Consider the following 19,161-nt stretch of genomic DNA (forward strand, 5'->3'; position numbering starts at 1 on the left):
CTGTATGACCTCCCTACAACGCCTGGGCATGCTCCTGATGAGGTGGCGGATGGTCTCCTGAGGGATCTCCTCCCAGACCTGGACTAAAGCATCCGCCAACTCCTGGACAGTCTGTGGTGCAACGTGGCATTGGAGCATGGAGCGAGACATGATGTCCCAGATGTGCTCAATTGGATTCAGCTCTGGGGAACGGGCGGGCCAGTCCATAGCATCAATGCCTTCCTCTTGCAGGAACTGCTGACACACTCCAGCCACATGAAATCTAGCATTGTCTTGCATTAGGAGGAACCCAGGGCCAACCGCACCAGCAAATGTTCTCACAAGGGGTCTGAGGATCTCATCTTGGTACCTAATGGCAGTCAGGCTACTTCTGGCGAGCACATGGAGGGCTGTGCGGCCCCCCAAAGAAATGCCACCCCACACCATGACTGACCCACTGCCAAACCGGTCATGCTGGAGTATGTTGCAGGCAGCAGAACGTTCTCCACAGCGTCTCCAGACTCTGTCACGTCTGTCACGTGCTCAGTGTGAACCTGCTTTCATCTGTGAAGAGCACTGGGCGCCAGTGGCGAATTTGCCAATCTTGGTGTTCTCTGGCAAATGCCAAACGTCCTGCACGGTGTTGGGCTGTAAGCACAACCCCCACCTGTGGACGTCGGGCCCTCATACCACCCTCATGGAGTCTGTTTCTGACCGTTTGAGCAGACACATGCACATTTGTGGCCTGCTGGAGGTCATTTTGCAGGGCTCTGGCAGTGCTTCTCCTGCTCCTCCTTGCACAAAGGCGGAGGTATTGGTCCTGCTGCTGGGTTGTTACCCTCCTACGGCCTCCTCCACGTCTCCTGATGTACTGGCCTGTCTCCTGGTAGCGCCTCCATGCTCTGGACACTACGCTGACAGACACAGCAAACCTTCTTGCCACAGCTCGCATTGATGTGCCATCCTGGATGAGCTGCGCTACCTGAGCCACTTGTGTGGGTTGTAGACTCCATCTCATGCTACCACTAGAGTGAAAGCACCGCCAGCATTCAAAAGTGAACAAAACATCAGCCAGGAAGCATAGGAACTGAGAAGTGGTCTGTGGTTCCCACCTGCAGAACCACTCCTTTATTGGGGGTGTCTTGCTAATTGCCTATAATTTCCACCTGTTGTCTATTCCATTTGCACAACAGCATGTGAAATTTATTGTCAATCAGTGTTGCTTCCTAAGTGGACAGTTTGATTTCACAGAAGTGTGATTGACTTGGAGTTACATTGTGTTGTTTATGTGTTCCCTTTATTTTTTTGAGCAGTGTATATATATAGTATCTGTTATCTTTTGCAGATGTTCCAAGATACACTCAGATCACCCAAAGCGGAGGTTCCCACAACAACCAGGTGAAGGCAGGCTCTGAGCTAAGTCTCACCTGTATGGCTGATGCCTATCCTGCCCCCAGTGTCTTCACCTGGTACCGCCACAATGGAGTATTACCACATAGACTAAGCTCCCTCACAGGCAACCCACAGACCCTACTCTTGGTTAGGGTGGGCGTAACAGACGAGGGGTGTTACATGTGTAGGGCCACCAATGACATCGGCACGGGTCAGAACAGCAGCATGTCATGCTTCAGTGTTCTATGTGAGTATTATTCATCACAGCTGTAAAAGCTGTTCTTATTGTATAAATGCATCCAGATCTCATATCATAGCCTCCCCTTACTCGGTATCTGAGCACTGCTGAACCCATTTCCCCTCTCAAAAAGAACAGCTAATAGATTAATAGATGTCATAGAAGATATTTTGGTTAGCTTATTCATGATGACGTTTTATTCATGGCAGCCTCTATGTTTGTGTTTGTGTTCATATTTGAAAGGTGTGTGTTGTATCTACAGTCCTCTCTGACAAACATTTGAATAGGAACAAGGAACAATTTGAATAGGTGTTTTTTTCAAAGCTCTCCTCCTCTCCACAGATGGCCCAACCAAACCAGTGCTTTCTATGGTGCGTACGGCCCAGGAGGGACTCCCGGTTACTATCAACTGCACCGTGCAGAGTTTCCCAGACTCTCAGCTCACTCTGACATGGACTCCCCGTCCCTCTGTCTCACCTATGTCTAGCTCCCTTCTTCAAATGCAGCCTCAACCAGTTCTTGGGTTCCTCCAACATTCTACCAATGTTGTCTGGGGTTCTTTTAATGTTACATTCCTGCAAGGAGGGGTTTACACCTGTAGAGCCCAGAACTCTGAGGGGAGTAGCAGCACAGAGGAGGAGCTGGAGATTACATGTGAGTACAATGCATCGTCACCATCATCACCGTCATCATCCTTCTATTATTATTATGATGAAATAGCCAAACATATTTGATTTCCAAGATAAACATGTTCCATGATGCTTTCTCTGCTATGACTCCTACAGACAGCCCCAAAAATGTGATGGCCTCTGCTCACCCTGACACGGTCCTGACTGAAAACAGCCAGCTGGTTCTTACCTGCACGGCTCGTTCCAACCCCCATGCCACCAACTACACCTGGATCCAGATCAGCGCAGGAGAGACCAGGATAGTGGGGCTGGTCCAGAAGTTGACGGTGATGTCCACAACCCCATCCCATAGTGGACTGTACACGTGCACTGCCCAGAACCCCTTAGGAACTGGGAAATCCCAACAGGTTGAAGTTAAAGTCAAGTGTGAGTACATATCTGTCACTGCTTTATGAAAACTACCCATAGGATATACACCCTATGTAGATCTGAGAGGAATTAATAGATATTAATAAGGTGATAATTCCACCTGGCCTATTAGAGGGCAAGATGGAGGGAGATTAACCATACTGCTTACTGCAATCCTCTCAAATCTACATTTGGGATCAGAGTCATCCTTTCAAATGGGTTAAGGTCCTCTATACATTTCTGGAATAAAGACTTAAGTGGTAATTTGTGTAGAGCTTGAACTTATATTCTTCTAATGCTATAACTAAAGACAATTCAACACAAGGAAAATGCAAATGCATATTTCTATTCAAATGTATAAGAATCGTTTTCTTCCATTATCTTCCATCACAGATGCTCCAAAGCTCACAGAGGTCATTCACAACATGACCAATAGGTGGCAGAGTGATGGGGGGAGCCCTGTGGCACTGACCTGCCACAGTCACAGTTACCCCCCTGTCAACAGCTACAAGTGGTACAGGCTGGTCGAGGAAAGGGAGCATTTCATCATCAATCACCAGAACATCACTGTCCACCCGGACAAGCCCGGGACGTACTACTGTGTCGCCACCAATAACATGGGGGGGAAAGAATCTGGAAGAGTCAAGCTGTTTCTCAACCGTGAGTGCATAGTGACTGACAGCCACTTTGGAAAATCAATAGAGTACAGAAGTGTGACTTATTCTGACTAACATTTTTACCTCAGTATTTCTATCTCACTTTTGATATTCATCTGATGCCTACACTCTTAGAAAAAAAGGGTTCCAAAAGAGGTTTTCGGCTATCCCCATAAGATAACCCTTTTTGGTTCCAGATAGAACCCTTTTTGGTTCCAGGTAGAACCCTCTGTAGAAAAGGTTTCTACCTAGATCCAAATAGGGTTCTTCAAAGGGTTCTCCTATGGAGACAGCCGAAGAACCCTTTAAGGTTCTAGATACCACCTTTCTTTCTAAGAGTGTTGCATATTTCATTCTCCCCCTGATATGCTACCTAAATGTATGAGTCAATGATGATACAGGCCTTAAAAACCATTCTTCAAGATGCAAAATGTATTGTATGCATACAGTAAGACAGTATGTAACAACACATAGGTGGCATTGGCATTTAAAGTCACAGCTCCACACAAAATGCCAAAGACTGTAGCCAGAATGTCTGAATGGTCCAATATTGACCCATTTCTCTTTATCGTTACTCCTCCCTCTCTTCTCTCACCACAGGAAGTGTCTTCCATGTCCTCTCTCTCGTCCTTCCTTTCTGCTGTGTTCCACTTGTTCTTTTACTCATCTTTCTGGTCTACAGGTGAGTCCTCTGTCAACACTTACTCACTTCACTCCTCTTATTTGTAAAATACATATATTTCTTAACCATACGTATTGATTACAGTTAGCAATGACTGGAAACTCACCACAACACTGAAATATCCACTTTTTGTTTTGCGTTTTTCAGACACAAGAGGATCAAATCGATCCAGCAGGGGACAGCAAATAAACTGCCTCGTTGTGTTCGCTTTGGTTTTCTGGTACTGTTGCATTTCACAAATACTGCATTATTCTCTTCTATTTATTCTGTAGTTCATTTTGTGAAAATCCCTAGTTAATTGTGTGTGTGTGTGTGTGTGTGTGTGTGTGTGTGTGTGTGTGTGTGTGTGTGTGTGTGTGTGTGTGTGTGTGTGTGTGTGTGTGTGTGTGTGTGCCCCTATGCTTGTGTGTGTCACCGTCAGCGCTGGCGTAATGGCACAAGTGAGAACCTGGTGAGCGAAGGGGGTGCAGCGGCATCAGACCCCCCGGGGAGCAACAGAGATCAGCTGTGGCCAGACAGCCCGTACCACCCAGAGCCTCTGCCCCAACCGCAGCATCCCCATCCCAGCAGGACGTTGTGTCCAGACAGCACGTAAGAGCATCAGGCATGGTCTCACACAGACAAGATCACACTGTAGACAAACACACATAAGCACCCACGTTTGCATGCACACACAGAGACACACAGGTCTGGATGGGCAGACATACGCGAGACTCAATGACTCAATTTAGCAGGCCTCCCTCACTCACAATGGGATTCCATTATACTAGTTACTGTGGATCACCACTACTTTCTGTTCTCAGTTTGAACATCTAAAGGAAGATATGGACCTGTGTCTACTTGTCAGTCTTGGCAGAGTGATTCAATTTGTTTGTTTTTTCTTTAAAGGTCGACCTCTGACATATACACTGCATACAGTGTTCTGAAGGTACCAGGTGGAAAGCAGGTGAGAGAAATCGAACAATGTTGTTGAAGGGGTGAAATATGGAACAAAGAGGCCTTTATATGCTGTATATACTGAAACTCTACAGTTTACTCAATCAATGACTATTACAATCGTTCTGTATTCAGTACGTCAAGAATGACTGAGCCTAGTTGCAGGTAGCCTAGTGGTTAGAGCATTGGGCCAGTAACCGAAAGGTTGCTAGATCAAATCCCTGAGCTGACAAGGTAAAAATCTGTTGTTCTGACTGTGAGCAAAGCAGTTAATCCACTGTTCCTAGGCTGTCATTGTAAATCAGAATTTGTTCTTAACTAACTTGCCTAGTTAAATAAAAAAAGAAGTAGTATTACATTGTACAGTTATGAATGAAGGGATGAATTAACTATTTCAATTCTTGACATTCTTTTTAATGCATTCCATCTCGTTTATTCAGGGTCTTTCACCAAGCCATCCAATCAGAAACAAAGATGAACACACTGGACGCACGCAGGAACCTGAAGTCAACTATGCCTCCATGCAATTCAGGGGCCAGGAGATGTAAGAATTAACATTTTTCTGAGAATGTGGGGAAGGCAGATGAAACCAGGATAGGTTCAAATTAAAACCCATCACATTGGCCTCCCGAGTAGGGCATCGGTCTAAGGCACTGCATCACAGTGCTAGAGGCGTCACTATAGACCTGGGTTCGATCCGCTGTGTTGCAGCCGGCTGTGACCGTGAGACCCATGAGGTGGCGTACAATTGGCCCAGCATTGTCCGGGTTAGGGCAGGGTTTGGCCGGCCGGGATGTCCTTGTCCCATCATGCTCTAGCGACTCCTTGTAACTGCTGGGTGCATGATTTCTGTCTCCAGCTGTATGTTGTTTCCTCTGACACATTAGTGTGGCTGGCTTCCGGGTTAAGCGAGCAGTGTGTCAAGAAGCAGTGTGGCTTGGAGGACACATGGCTCTCAATCTTCGCCTCTCCCGAGTCCCTACGGTAGTTGCCGCAATTGGACAAGACTGTAACTACCAATTGGATATCACGAAAAAGGTGTAAAAAGTACAAAAAAACTATAATAATAAAAATCAAATCACTTCACATTGACAGCTACAGTACGGTGTCCATTTTAGGTGAATGCATATGATGTGGGAAAACATACAAATTACCTCAAATACATCATAAATTGATATTATCCTACCATAATGTAGTAATGTATTGAAACCACTAATGTGAAAATGACTGTAGTAGTCGACCAAAACGTACGTAGGGAAATAACCTGATGAGACAATAAACATGAGTCAAACGCACACATTGACACAACCTGTCTTCCAGGGGTAGCTTGGTTCCTAGAGACCAAGCGAGAGAGGATGACGTCTATGCTAAGGTTGGCAAGCCAAAGCTGAAGGAAAAGGTCAGTCAACCGTAATAACAAATGTGTAAACCAAAACGATGGGCAACATCACACATTGGCCCTTATGATCACCAGAATGTCATTATTCAGCTTAACACTGTAACTGCAGCTAAGATAGGCCTGCATATAATAATGAGGGAATTTAAAGGAAGCTTGTCAAATTCTGCTTCAATTGAATTATTTGTATAGTTACTCTGTAACCAGGTAACCACATCATATCCGTTGAACTTAATATAAAGTTCAACTGAACGTTGCGAATGGAAACTTTGAAGTGACTTGTCATAAACACTTTGTTGCAAATCTACTAACAAACCAATACTCCACTGTTACTTAAACAGGATATTGAGGTAAGAGTACACAGAGATCCTGTAAATTATGTAATTCTATTTGTGGTGCATCTTACGTCATAGAAAATGTGTAGTAGAAAAAAGCAAGAGGACGTTTAGAAGGACGTTTGTACAGACAGTCCAAGCAGTAGCAGAAGGGGTATCACAACCACAAAGAAAATGGGAAAATGACTTAATGTGTTTTACTGGACCTTGATGTTGGCACTTGATAGTTTGGAAAAGGCAAATTAACCCGTACAGCTTTAAGATATTTGATAAGAATAATTTTGAAAAAAATATGACTGCCCAAGACAATTAATATGCTCCAGATTTACAAAATAGCAACATTCGAGCTGCTTCATTTGTATGAATCTCTTTCTATATTCAGACTAATAAGTGCAATGACTACGAGAACATTAAGGAAGTGTGTGCTTCGAAGCCCACCATCGAGCCAAACATGGAGACGGAGACAGGGAGCAGTGAGGATGACATGGAGATCAGCTACTCTGAGGTCACGTTCAGAGCAAAGCCAGGACACCAGACAGTCTGTAGTTCTGACCCTCGCCACCGCAGGGCAGGCCACAGCAGCAGCTCAGATGAAGAAGACTACACAACCCAGTACTCTGATGTTAAAATATAAGAGGAAGTTTCATTCATAGTCCAAAAAAAGTATTAAGGTTTGTTTGTAAATATTTGTATCACACCTACAGTACCAGTCAAAAGTTTGGACACACCTACTCATTTAAGGGTTTTTCTTTATTTTTACTATTTTCTACATTTTAGAATAATAGTGAAGACATCAAAATTATGAAATAACACATATGGAATCCTGTAGTAACCAAAAAAGTGTTAAACAAATAAAAATGTATGTTATATTTGAGATTGTTCAAAGTAGCCACCCTTTGCCTTGATGACAGCTTTGCACACTCTTGGCATTCTCTCAACCAGTTTCATGAGGTAGTCACCTGGAATGCATTTAAATGAACAGTTAAAAGTTAATTTGTGGAATTTCTTTCCTTCTTAATGCGTTTGAGCCAATCAGTTGTGTTGTGACAAGGTAGGGGTGGTATACAGAAGATAGACCTATTTGGTAAAAGACCAAGTCCATATTATGACAAGAACAGCTCAAATAAGCAAAAAGATATAAGACATGAAGGTAATTTAATCTGGAACATTTCAAGAATTTTGAAAGTTTCTTCAAGTGCAGTCACAAAAACCATCATGCGCTATGATGAAACTGGCTCTCATGAGGACCGCCACAGGAAAGGAACATTGCAGCCCAAATAAATGTTTCACAGAGTTCAAGTAACAGACACATCTCAACATCAACTGTTCAGAGGAGACTGCATGAATCAGGCCTTCATGGTCAAATTGCTGCAAAGAAACCACTACTAAAGGACACCAATAACAAGAAGAGACTTGCTTGGGCCAAGAAACACGAGCAATGCACATTAGACCGGTGGAAATCTATTCTTTGGTCTGATGAGTCCAAATTTGTGATTTTCGGTTCCAACTGCTGTCTTTGTGAGACGCAGAGTAAGTGAACGGATTATCTCCGCATGTGTGGTTCCAATCCGTGAAGCATGGGGGAGGAGGTGTTATGGTGTGGGGGTGATTTGCTGGTGACACTGTCCCTGATTTATTTAGAATTCAAGGCATGCTTAACCAGCATGGCTACCACAGCATTCTGCAGCGATACACCATCCCATCTGGTTTGCGCTTAGTGGGACTATCATTTGTTTTTCAACACGACAATGACCCGAAACACACCCCCAGGCTGTGTAAGAGCTATTTGACCAAAAAGGAGAGTGATGGAGTGCTGCATCAGATGACCTGGCCTCCACAATCACCCGACCTCAACCCAATTGAGATGGTTTGGGATGAGTTGGACCGCAGAGTGAAGAAAAAGCAGCCAACAAGTGCTCAGCATATGTGGGAACTCCTTCAAGACTGTTGGAAAAGCATTCCTTGTGAAGCTGGTTGAGAGAATTCCAAGAGTGTACAAAGCTGTCATCAAAGCAAAGGATGGCTACTTTGAATAATATAAAATATATTTTCATTTGTTCAACACTTTTTTGGTTACTACATGATTCCATATGTGTTATTTCATCGTTTTGATGTCTTCACTAATATTCAACAATGTAGAAAATAGTAAAAATATAGAAAAACCTTGAATGAATGTGTACAAACTTTTGACTAGTGCTTTATATCTGGATTGTTAGCAATAAAAACACATTCAAATATCGGTAGTTGCCTTAACTGTACTTTAAAATTACAAGTCAGTCAAGACCACAATGGCAGAAAACAGAGTTTATTGACGTCATTCAAAGTGGGTTTGAACTTCGTGTGGTACATCAATGCAATGTGTGCTTACTTGGCTGTCAAAACAGAAATGCTTCACTGTTTAGAAATGTCCCATATTACAGGATGTGCTATTGTGTAGATGCTATGCAACTGACACCATGTCTTCATACTTGTTTAACATTGCAATGCGCATCATTACTGACTTCTGACTTTACATAGTTACTGAATCATGCTGCAATTACTGACTGTTTGTAACCAGTATTCACCTGTATTCAGCTTTAAACATTGTAAATACATTTTCAATAAAAAAAGACAATAAAAACAATAATACAACATGTTGAAGTGATTCATAACCATCACCATGAATAAAAAAAATAAACGGAGCTGTCTTAATTAGTATGTCTTCACACCCCAGAGTAAATACTTGGTGGAAGCACATTTGGCAGTCATTAGAGCAGTCAATCATTTTGAGTTAGATTCTACCAACTTTGTACACCTCATAGGGCAACATATACACATTGTTTGTTTTTTTCAAAATTACTCAAGCCCAGTAAATTTGGTTGGGAGTTCATTGATGGACAGCAATATTCAAACCTTGAAAATGAGCTTCTTGATTTGATTTTCATTGGATTTGACTACAGCGATACGGATTGAATCCAGCCCCTTGTCTCAAATTTTCACGCAGATTTAAGTCAGGACTGAACCACACTGGACCATTCAGAAGCAGTCAACAGCTATTGGAAAGCCATTCTTGTGTGTCTTTGAGATTAAAATGTGTGCAATTGACTCGCTGAAAAATACAACTCTATCCCAGTGTTTGGTATTCAGAAGACTGAGGGTTTCTAACTGTTTTTCTGGGCTTTGCTCCTTTCATATTTCTTATGATCCTAACAAACTCTCCAATCCCTGCCGAGGTCAAGCACACCAATAACACAATGTTGCCACCACAAACAGGAGGATCAACAACATTGCATTCTCTCCACATTACTAGCCTGTATGGAAAAGTGAAAAAGAGGAAGCCTGTGTTAAAAATAATCCACTTCAAATCATCTATCTGTTTGCAACAAGGCTGTTAAGTAATACTGCAAGACAACATGGAAAATCGGAGGGCTTGTTGTCCGGACCTCTGGCAGTCTCTATGGGGGTGCCACAGGGTTTAATTCTCGGGCCGACTCTCTTCTCTGTATACATCAATGATGTCGCTCTTGCTGCTGGTGATTCTTTGATCCAGCTCTACGCAGACGACACCATTCTGTATACTTCTGGCCCTTCTTTGGACACTGTGTTAACTAACCTCCAGACGAGCTTCAATGCCATACAACTCTCCTTCCGTGGCCTCCAACTGCTCTTAAACGCAAATAAAACTAAATGCATGCTATTCAACCGATCATTGCCCCGCACCTGCCCGCCCATCCAGCATCACTACTCTGGACGGCTCTGACTTAGAATACGTGGATAACTACAAATACCTAGGTGTCTGGCTAGACTGTAAACTCTCCTTCCAGACTCACATTAAGCATCTCCAATCCAAAATTAAATCTAGAATCGGCTTCCTATTTCGCAACAAAGCATCCTTCACTCATGCTGCCAAACATACCCTCGTAAAACTGACCATCCTACTGATCCTCGACTTCGGCGATGTCATTTACAAAATAGCCTCCAACACTCTACTCAACAAATTGGATGCAGTCTATCACAGTCCCATCCGTTTTGTCACCAAAGCCCCATACACTACCCACCACTGCGACCTATACGCTCTCGTTGGCTGGCCCTCACTTCATACTCATCGCCAAACCCACTGGCTACAGGTTATCTACAAGTCTTTGCTAGGTAAAGCCCCGCCTTATCTCAGCTCGCTGGTCACCATAGCAGCACCCACTCATAGCACGCGCTCCAGCAGGTATATCTCACTGGTCACCCCCAAAGCCAATTCCTCCTTTGGTCGCCTTTCCTTCCAGTTCTCTGCTACCAATGACTGGAACAAACTGCAAAAATCACTGAAGCTGGAGACTCATATCTCCCTCACTAACTTTAAGCACCAGCTGTCAGAGCAGCTCACAGATCACTGCACCTGTTCATAGCCCATCTGTATACAGCCCATCTATCTACCTCATCCCCATACTGTATTTATTTATTTATTTTGCTCCTTTTGCACCCCAGTATCTCGACTTGCACATCCATCTTTTGCACATCTACCATTCCAGTGTTTTAATTGCCATATTGTAATTACTTCGCCACCATGGCCTATTTATTGCCTTAATTCACTTATTTTACCTAATTTGCCATCACTGTATATAGACTTTTTGTTTTCCTTTTTCTACTGTATTATTGACTGTATATTTTGTTCATTCCATGTGTAACTCTGTGTTGTATGTGTCGAACTGCTATGCTTTATCTTGGCCAGGTCGCAGTTGCAAATGAGAACTTGTTCTCAACTAGACTACCTGGTTAAATAAAGGTGAAATAAAAAATGTTTAAAAAAATTAATTTTTCTGGCCTAAATTAAAAACCACAGGCCAAATCCAGAACTACACAACACAGAGTGAAACCCTCTGTATTTTCAAGTATTGTGGCTTGTGCTGACTTAAATCTGCTTGACAATCAGAGACAATGTTTGAATATTGCTGTCCATCAATGACTCCCAAACCAAATTTACTGAGCTTGAGCTATTTGGACAAAAACAATGGGTATGTGTTAGCCTAAGAGTTGTGCAAAGTTAGTAGAATCTTATTCAAAATGATTCACAGCTGTAATGGCGGCCAAGGATGCTTCCACCAAGCATTACCTCTAGGGTGTGAAGACATACGCAATCAAGACATCTTTGTTTTTTTGTTTAATTCAATTGGAAAAAAATTATATAATTGTTCTTTCACTTTGAAAATGTGGAGTTGGTTGTGTAGATCAGCAGGACAAAATCTAATGTATTTCCTTATTGGATTTAATGTTAAGCTGAAATAGCCGAATCCACTAATTTGAAGGGGTGTCCACAGACTTTTGTATATATTGTATATATAGAGATGAAAATCCAACTTATGAACAGACACTGTAGAATAACTGGTGTTAAAAAAAGGTGGACATAGTGGTTCTAGTTTGGAAGGTGACGAGGATGTCTCTGCAGTGCATTATGGGGGATTTCTCACAACCTTATCTGCATTTAAGCTCTACTCCCTCTATACAGCAGCTTACTGTGCCTTTACACTCTCCTACTCTTCCTCCTATCTAACTCAGGTTGTCCCTTATTTGCTTCAGATATGACCTGACCACGACATATGTTCCCATACATTTCCTCCTCTTCACCATTAGAGGAATCTTTCGGCTCAGAAAGCATTGTCACCTCATCCACTGCAGTTTCTGCTGTGTTGTGCTGCTCGGGCTGTCCCAGTGGGGCCTCTGTAGACTCCTGGACACTGAGGGCAGAATTAGTCACGCCCTGTAGCTCTGGCAGCGCAGAATCCTTTGCAACTTCTTCTTCCCCGTCACTCTCGTGCCCTGCCTGGGATTCTTCCAAGACTTTAGCTCCATGGTCTTCAGCGGGATCCCCCTGCTCCAGAGCAGGATTGGCCTCCTTCTTCTCAGCCCCTCCCTCGATACTACCTGTGGAGTGCAGGCGGATCACTGTGTACTCTGTCGTTTTGGAGGCGACTCTCCTGATCTCTCCCTCCCCCTCCCCCCGCTCGGCCACCTTGGCCTGGAGTTTGGAGAAGTTCAAGGTGGCGTAGTAGAGGAGGTCTGTGTCGTCAATTTCCCTGTCCACTGTCCTGTTGGGCCCGAGGGCCTCGTCCAGCATGGCTTTATTGGCATAGACATTGTCCTCCTCCTGAAAGAGGGTCTGAGGGGTAAGCATCACATTAGAGGGGTTTATATGTTTATTGGCCAAGTTTTTTTATGTGGACTCCTACTGGCTGTAACTTCCTGGTGTCCACACAAAACAATGCAAAACAATCATATGAGCAAGTCAACCACTGGATAGGAAAGAGATAGTTGTTAGCTAGTTGTTTAACATGAGATCCAGACAATATGGTTGCAAAAGACTTGATTACAGTAATGTACCACCGCAGCCTAAACTGACCTGAGTTCCTCTTCATGCACACTGTTGATTTTTGCATTTTCACAGCCAAGCTACCTCTAATCTTTCACTGCAACAAAAATACCAGTGCTGAAATGTGTGCGGCATCTAGGATATGTAATAGGGTGTTCATGCACGCTCCTCTGTGAGATATGTATATCAAAGCCTTTCCACATAGACTGTAAGCAAATACACGTGCAATGTCGGAATGTCAGTGTAGTTACTTACCTCATCAGTCACTATGAACTCTGCTGAGTCCTTCTGTCTTTTGTTTGGTGACTGCCTGGCTCTCCTATGCCTGAGAGCAAAACAACAGAGATGTTAAGATAATGGCATCAAATACCAGTCCAGCCCCTGTGTCAGTCACTTACTTGCAGATGAGAAGCAGTGGGATGCATAAGAGCATCATCACTCCTGCCCCCATACCAGCCCCGATCAACAGAGAGAGAAGATGGAAACCTGTGCAATCAAAACATAGAGCAAACAAATGAGGTGTAAAACAAGCGCCACAATTCCTTCTTTGTACTAAAAATCCTTCTTATTTGGCAATGTGAGAGCTTGGGACTATAAGGTTCTTGTTTCAAAAAGATGATTCTGAGATAATTGGCTATAAAGTTCCGAACCGTCATTGGTTTGAATTGTGTCAGCCATTTTTATCTTGTATTCTTTTGAACTTAACAACATGAATAGGGGTATTTTTGAACACAGAACATTGAACAGAACAAGGCTATGTCAATAATTACATTTTGACAAAAATACAGATAGAACCTTATAGTTCCAAGCTCTTGAATGGTTAGTGGGACCGGGGAACTGTTAGGAACTAATTCTGGTGTAGAGCAGGACAAATGTCTCCTAACTGTACCTTCATATGTTTTCATTGGTGTTAAGTCAAATGAGAAGCTGTCAAAAGCATCAAAGTTGGAGCTGAGGCAGACCAGACTCGGTATTTCCTCTTCCTGTGATTGGTGGATGGTGAGGGAGCTCCTCAGGCCTGTTCGGCCCATTGGCTCCTCCCTGATGATGGTGTTAGAGGAGTGATTGACAGACTCTCCAGCCAGTTGCCACACCAGTGTGGGAGCAGGGTTTCCATAGCTATCACAGAAACATCTGATCTGAGATGTAGCTGAAATCCTGATGCAGTGAGAGGTGTTCTGGATCTCTGAAGCAACTACAGCGAACAGAAAGGGAGGACACAATTAATCTTAATAGTTCATTCAGATTAATGAGTGATTGTGATTCATAATCAGTAGAATAAATACTGTACAGTACATACACGTTACATCGATACTGATGGCTTCAGAGATCTGCAGTCCATGGACATTCTGAGCCTCACAGTAGTACCGTTCATTTGAAAGCCTGGTTACATTGAAGATGTTGAGGTCCTCTTCAGACCCGACAATGTCCTTCTCACTTCCCTCAACTCTGTACCAGGTGTAGTTCTTCACAAATGGGTTGGCATTGCTGCTGCAAGTCAGAGTCACAGAACTGCCCTCTACCACTGAACCAGAGGGACTGACTGACACTGAGGTGTTCTTGGGAGAGTCTGAGGGAGAGCGCACAGAAAGTTGTCAAATTCTATAGAAATAATTAACTTACCATACATGAATCAAACTTACCATGCATGAATCAACTTACAAAGAACAGCGACTGTCAGATAAGTTTTGGATGATAGATCACTCTTGCCAGCTTGTCGTTTGTACAGCGCAGTGCAGGAGATCTTCTCTCCATGGTGGACATGTGAAGCAGTAAAGTTCAGGAGAGAAGTTATGACTTGATTCGGAGTCTCCTGCAAATCCTCCACACTGTCACTCAGTGTGGGGGTCCATGTCAGAGTTGGAGGGAGTGAGGGACAGGGGGCAGCAGCAGAGCAGATCAAACTCACTGAGGTCCCCTCCATCACATTTACTGTTGCTGGACTTAGAGTGGGTTTGGATGGATTTTCTGAGGAAGTAAAAAACAAAACGTTTATTACATGAGCAGTGCATTAAATACAGCCAGTTCAAACCTGCAACTTAAATGAACACAACACAACACAAAACTAGCATATTCTAATGATACTCTACCTTTTCCATGAATTGTGACATGTTCTTGAAAACTATATTTCAGAGCATTGTCACAGTCAATTCTGAATGAAAAGTAGTCATTGAAAACAGATAAGTCATTCAGGATTGTGGTGCATTCCTTCTGCTGCAAGTTCCCAGTTAGATTCCCTTGAATGTTGTTTAAGCCTGTTCCTGTCAGACTAGAATCAAACACTTGTACTCCTGCCCGTCCTTTCTTCCATATTCCTTTACATGAAGTTGTGAGGAACGACTCAAATCCAGATCGCAGTGTAAATGAGCAGGGAATGGCCACACAAGATCCACTCAGAGCCTTTATATTCTGAGGCAACAGAGATGCAAAATCTAGGCACAGAACACCTGAAATACACAACAACAAAATATTAGACTGGGGTGTTAGGTTGTTTTCAACTTCACTAGGGTGTTGTTTTGTCCTACAAACTGCGAAAAAATATGCTGGGTAGTTATTTAGCGATGTGCAGAACAATCTGGCTAGCATTTTTGGGGGATGTAGCAATGCTAGTAGACATGGATTGTATGAACTATCCCTTTAAAGGCCCAGTGCAAATGTTTTTATCTCAATATCAAATTATTATTTTTTTTTAATGTTTTTTTTTTATTTTTCAAGCAAGAATTTTGCTAGGACTGTCTGGGAGTGGGGAAGGGTACAAAATGGTGCATTAACCACAGTGTGGATCAATCCACCTGAGCAGAGAAGGGATATGTAACCTTAAAACGAAGTTATTGGCAGAGAGGTTTGAAACGCTCTTTGTTATTTGTCTATTAACTTTACCCCCCTGGTGATGTCACTAGGCAAGACAAAACTCCACCCATGCAAAACCTGCTGATTAGAAGGTCCTGTATTTCAACCAGCAACTATGGTGAAATAACACTGATCACATTTTTACAGTGTTAGTTTCACCAGCTGTTGTATAAATATGATACAAAACACAGGAAAAACTGAATGTTGACTGCGCTGGGCTTTTAATAAGTATCAGAACACTAATCATGTTTCCATCCAAAGTTTGTATGCGAGTAAAGTTATACAGTATTACAACAGAAAATCAGGATGGCAGTAGCGAGGTCAATTGGCGACAGATTTTCATGCGAATATTATAAAATCCGATAAAGCAAATATATGCGTTTTCCTACCAGTGGTGTGTTTCGGATAAAAATCAGTGCATGATGACATAGTGCACACAAAATGTACATTTTCGCTTAAATTTTCATGTACCAAATCAAAATCTAAAGTTCATAGTGTTTCCATGGCATTTTCAACTCATATTTTCTTTATGCAGATTTTTAAATATTCACATGAAAATCTGTCGTCAATTGGATGGGAACCTAGCTAAAGATAACCTAACAAATGTAAATGGTAAAGTGCAATGGGAGATACAAGAAAGCAGTGCATCAGACCCAGCATTTCCCACAGCGACCCACCTTGCAGCAGACCACCAATGAGGATGAGTCTTTCAGCTCCTGTGATGTGCATGATTCTCTGTATCAGAAAGGGCCGGATGAGCTCACCTGATATGAAACACTGTCTGGACAGACAGACAGACATACACGTTCAGTACAGAGGCAGCACACACACTTCATTACACTGTCTTCATTTTTTTAAACATGAAACAAACAGTGAAAATAACTTTTAAATAAAGTTAAACACATCAAAATGTTGACATTTTAGTTTTGATTTGTCATTGATTCCATATAGATTTGGATTTTAAGGAACTGAAACAACATTGACCCTATTCTCCACAAGAAAATCTGAGTTTTCTTGCTTTTTATTTGACGTTGGCTACACTACAAACATTTGTATCATAATGAGATTAGAATCATAGTAATATGAACATATTTCTCACATAATAAATATAGAATAAAAAATACATTATTTCATTATACCCTGAAGCCAATGAAGCTGTGTTGATTCTGAGTAAGTATAAATGCCTAAATGAAGCATAATAAAGTCATACAGGTTCATATTTTGGGTGTAGATTCATTTCCATTGAAAATATTGACCAAAATACAAACGAATGAAGCATAAAGAGCTGTGAGCTGATTAGGTTGATATTTGTGCTAATCTAGATGTAGCCTACACCTGAACCACTAAAGAAAATGTAGCCTAGTTGAACTTGACAATATCTACAATTCCATTTTAGTTAGATGCTATCAATATCTGAAATGTGTTCCCAAATACAACTCATCCGAAAATATCAACACGTGGGGACACATGTACATAAACTTTAAAATGCTTCACTCCACAGTACAAAATTGGGACAGTCACATGAATTACCATAACAGAAAAAGTACAAACAGAAATAGTGTCTTCGACCTCTTACCAGTATTCACGCGATGGTCATCTGTTCAAATCCAATGCACAATTCAGGCTATATAAATGACACCTGAAGTGGTGTTCTGTTGTCAAGCTGCCTGTCACTGCAGACATTCAGAAGAAGTGCCACTGCTGTTTGCAAGACACAGAATTTTCCTTCATTGAATAAGCGTCAACCCACAAGCACTAGCCTTCATCTGTAGTATCAAATGATCATCAGATTTTCTTTTCAATCACATTTACTAGTTAAATATATCAAGCTTCACAAGGAAGGCAACATCCTCTGATTCCAGATTAAATACATGCAGACATATAATCCAGTGACCTGTAAATTACACAGAAAGCTATAGCCCCTTGCAATATCTCTTTATTTCTCTTTTTTAAACATTTTTTTATTTTAAAGGAACACAAGCCAACAGTAATTCATCCAGAGATTTAAATCCACTAATGTAATGATATAGTTTCAAGTCTATTTTTACAGCGAGTTCCAGTTCCAGTTTAACTGCTCAAGACATGTGGCTGAAGGAAATGACAAGTTTGATATATTGCATAACTTGTTACTTTCCATAGTTACTACTCAATGTGCTACCATTCAAAGAAGAAGTAAAAGCAAACTTTAATGTGGATATCATAAAAGTACAATTCAAAGGGCTTCGAAAGAGAGAAATTACATGAAGAAATTAATAAAAGTCTCTTTGATGATGAATTTATATTAATGTTACTCTACACAATATATTAACCTTTCAGTGTTGAGGAGATAATATACATACACATACAGTACCTATCAAAAGTTTGGACACACCTACTCATTTAAGGGTCTTTCTTTATTTTTACTACTTTCTACAATGTAGAATAATAGTGAAGATATCAAAACTATGAAATAACACATGGAATCATGTAGTAACCAAACAAAGTGTTAAACAAATCAAAATACATGGACATGATATGCAAACATGATTGTCATTGAATAATAGCCATTTAGCTAGCAGGTGTCTTCACTGACATTATCAATCTCTCTCTGACCCAGTCTGTAATACCTACAAGAACACCAAGGTAACCTGTCTAAATGACTATCGCCCTGTAGTACTCACATTTGTAGCCATGAAGTGCTTTCAAAGGCTGGTCATGGCTCACATCAACACCATTATCCCAGACACCATGGGCACACTCCATTTCGCATACTGCATTAACAGATTTGAGCACGGGGGCACTGTCATACTGAAGCAGGAAAGGGCCTTCCCCAAACTGTTGCCACAAAGTTGGAAGAACAGAATCGTCTAGATTGCCATTGTATGCTGTAGCTTTACAATTTCCCTTCATTGGAACAGAGGGGCCTAGCCCGAACCATGAAAAACAGCCCCAGACCATTATTCCTCCTCCACCAAACTTTACAGTTGGCACTATGCATTGGGTCATGTAGCATTGTCCTGGCTTATGCTAAACCCAGATTTGTCCGTCGGACTGCCAGATGATGAAGCTTCATCACTCCAGAGAATGCGTTTCCACGCAGAGCTTTACACCACTTCACCCAACGCTTGGCATTGTGCATGGTGAAATTAGACTTGTGTGCTGCTGCTCAGCCATGGAAACCCGACAAACAGTTATTGTGCTCACGTTGCTTCCAGACGTAGTTTGGAACTTGGTAGTGAGTGTTGCAACCAAGGACAAACGTTTTTTACACGCTACGTGCTTCAGCACTCTGCGGTCCCGTTCTGTGAGCTTGTGTGGCCTACCACCTTGTGGCTGAGCTGTTG

General features: G+C 42.2%; 2 protein-coding genes across 5 annotated transcripts in view; one reads left to right on the plus strand and one right to left on the minus strand.

Annotated features, from left to right (window-relative positions):
* LOC115177073 (B-cell receptor CD22) overlaps positions 1–7,314 on the plus strand; it is a 30,962-nt gene extending 23,648 nt beyond the window's left edge. For all 4 annotated transcript variants that reach the window (XM_029737561.1, XM_029737560.1, XM_029737562.1 and 1 more), the window contains 11 exons: positions 1,325–1,618; positions 1,952–2,263; positions 2,395–2,664; positions 3,040–3,306; positions 3,903–3,984; positions 4,132–4,204; positions 4,406–4,575; positions 4,873–4,930; positions 5,361–5,464; positions 6,241–6,319; positions 7,034–7,314. In XM_029737561.1, coding sequence (XP_029593421.1) covers positions 1,325–1,618; positions 1,952–2,263; positions 2,395–2,664; positions 3,040–3,306; positions 3,903–3,984; positions 4,132–4,204; positions 4,406–4,575; positions 4,873–4,930; positions 5,361–5,464; positions 6,241–6,319; positions 7,034–7,285 — 1,961 coding nt within the window. In that variant the 3' untranslated portion in view covers positions 7,286–7,314. The remainder of the gene's footprint in view (positions 1–1,324; positions 1,619–1,951; positions 2,264–2,394; positions 2,665–3,039; positions 3,307–3,902; positions 3,985–4,131; positions 4,205–4,405; positions 4,576–4,872; positions 4,931–5,360; positions 5,465–6,240; positions 6,320–7,033) is intronic.
* A 4,455-nt stretch (positions 7,315–11,769) lies between these two features.
* LOC115177074 (sialic acid-binding Ig-like lectin 5) lies at positions 11,770–18,740 on the minus strand. The gene is made up of 10 exons (XM_029737564.1): positions 18,499–18,740; positions 17,415–17,539; positions 16,516–16,619; positions 15,079–15,435; positions 14,651–14,956; positions 14,289–14,558; positions 13,878–14,183; positions 13,387–13,474; positions 13,244–13,313; positions 11,770–12,778 (listed from the first exon to the last, which is right to left on the minus strand). The coding sequence occupies exons 3-10, from the start codon at positions 16,565–16,567 to the stop codon at positions 12,143–12,145; spliced, it is 2,085 nt and encodes a 694-aa protein (XP_029593424.1). The 5' UTR covers positions 16,568–16,619; positions 17,415–17,539; positions 18,499–18,740; the 3' UTR covers positions 11,770–12,142.
* Between the last annotated feature and the right edge of the window lie 421 nt (positions 18,741–19,161).

This window comes from Salmo trutta, chromosome 37 (assembly GCF_901001165.1).
Source record: "Salmo trutta chromosome 37, fSalTru1.1, whole genome shotgun sequence".
Classification (NCBI taxonomy): Eukaryota; Metazoa; Chordata; class Actinopteri; order Salmoniformes; family Salmonidae; genus Salmo; species Salmo trutta.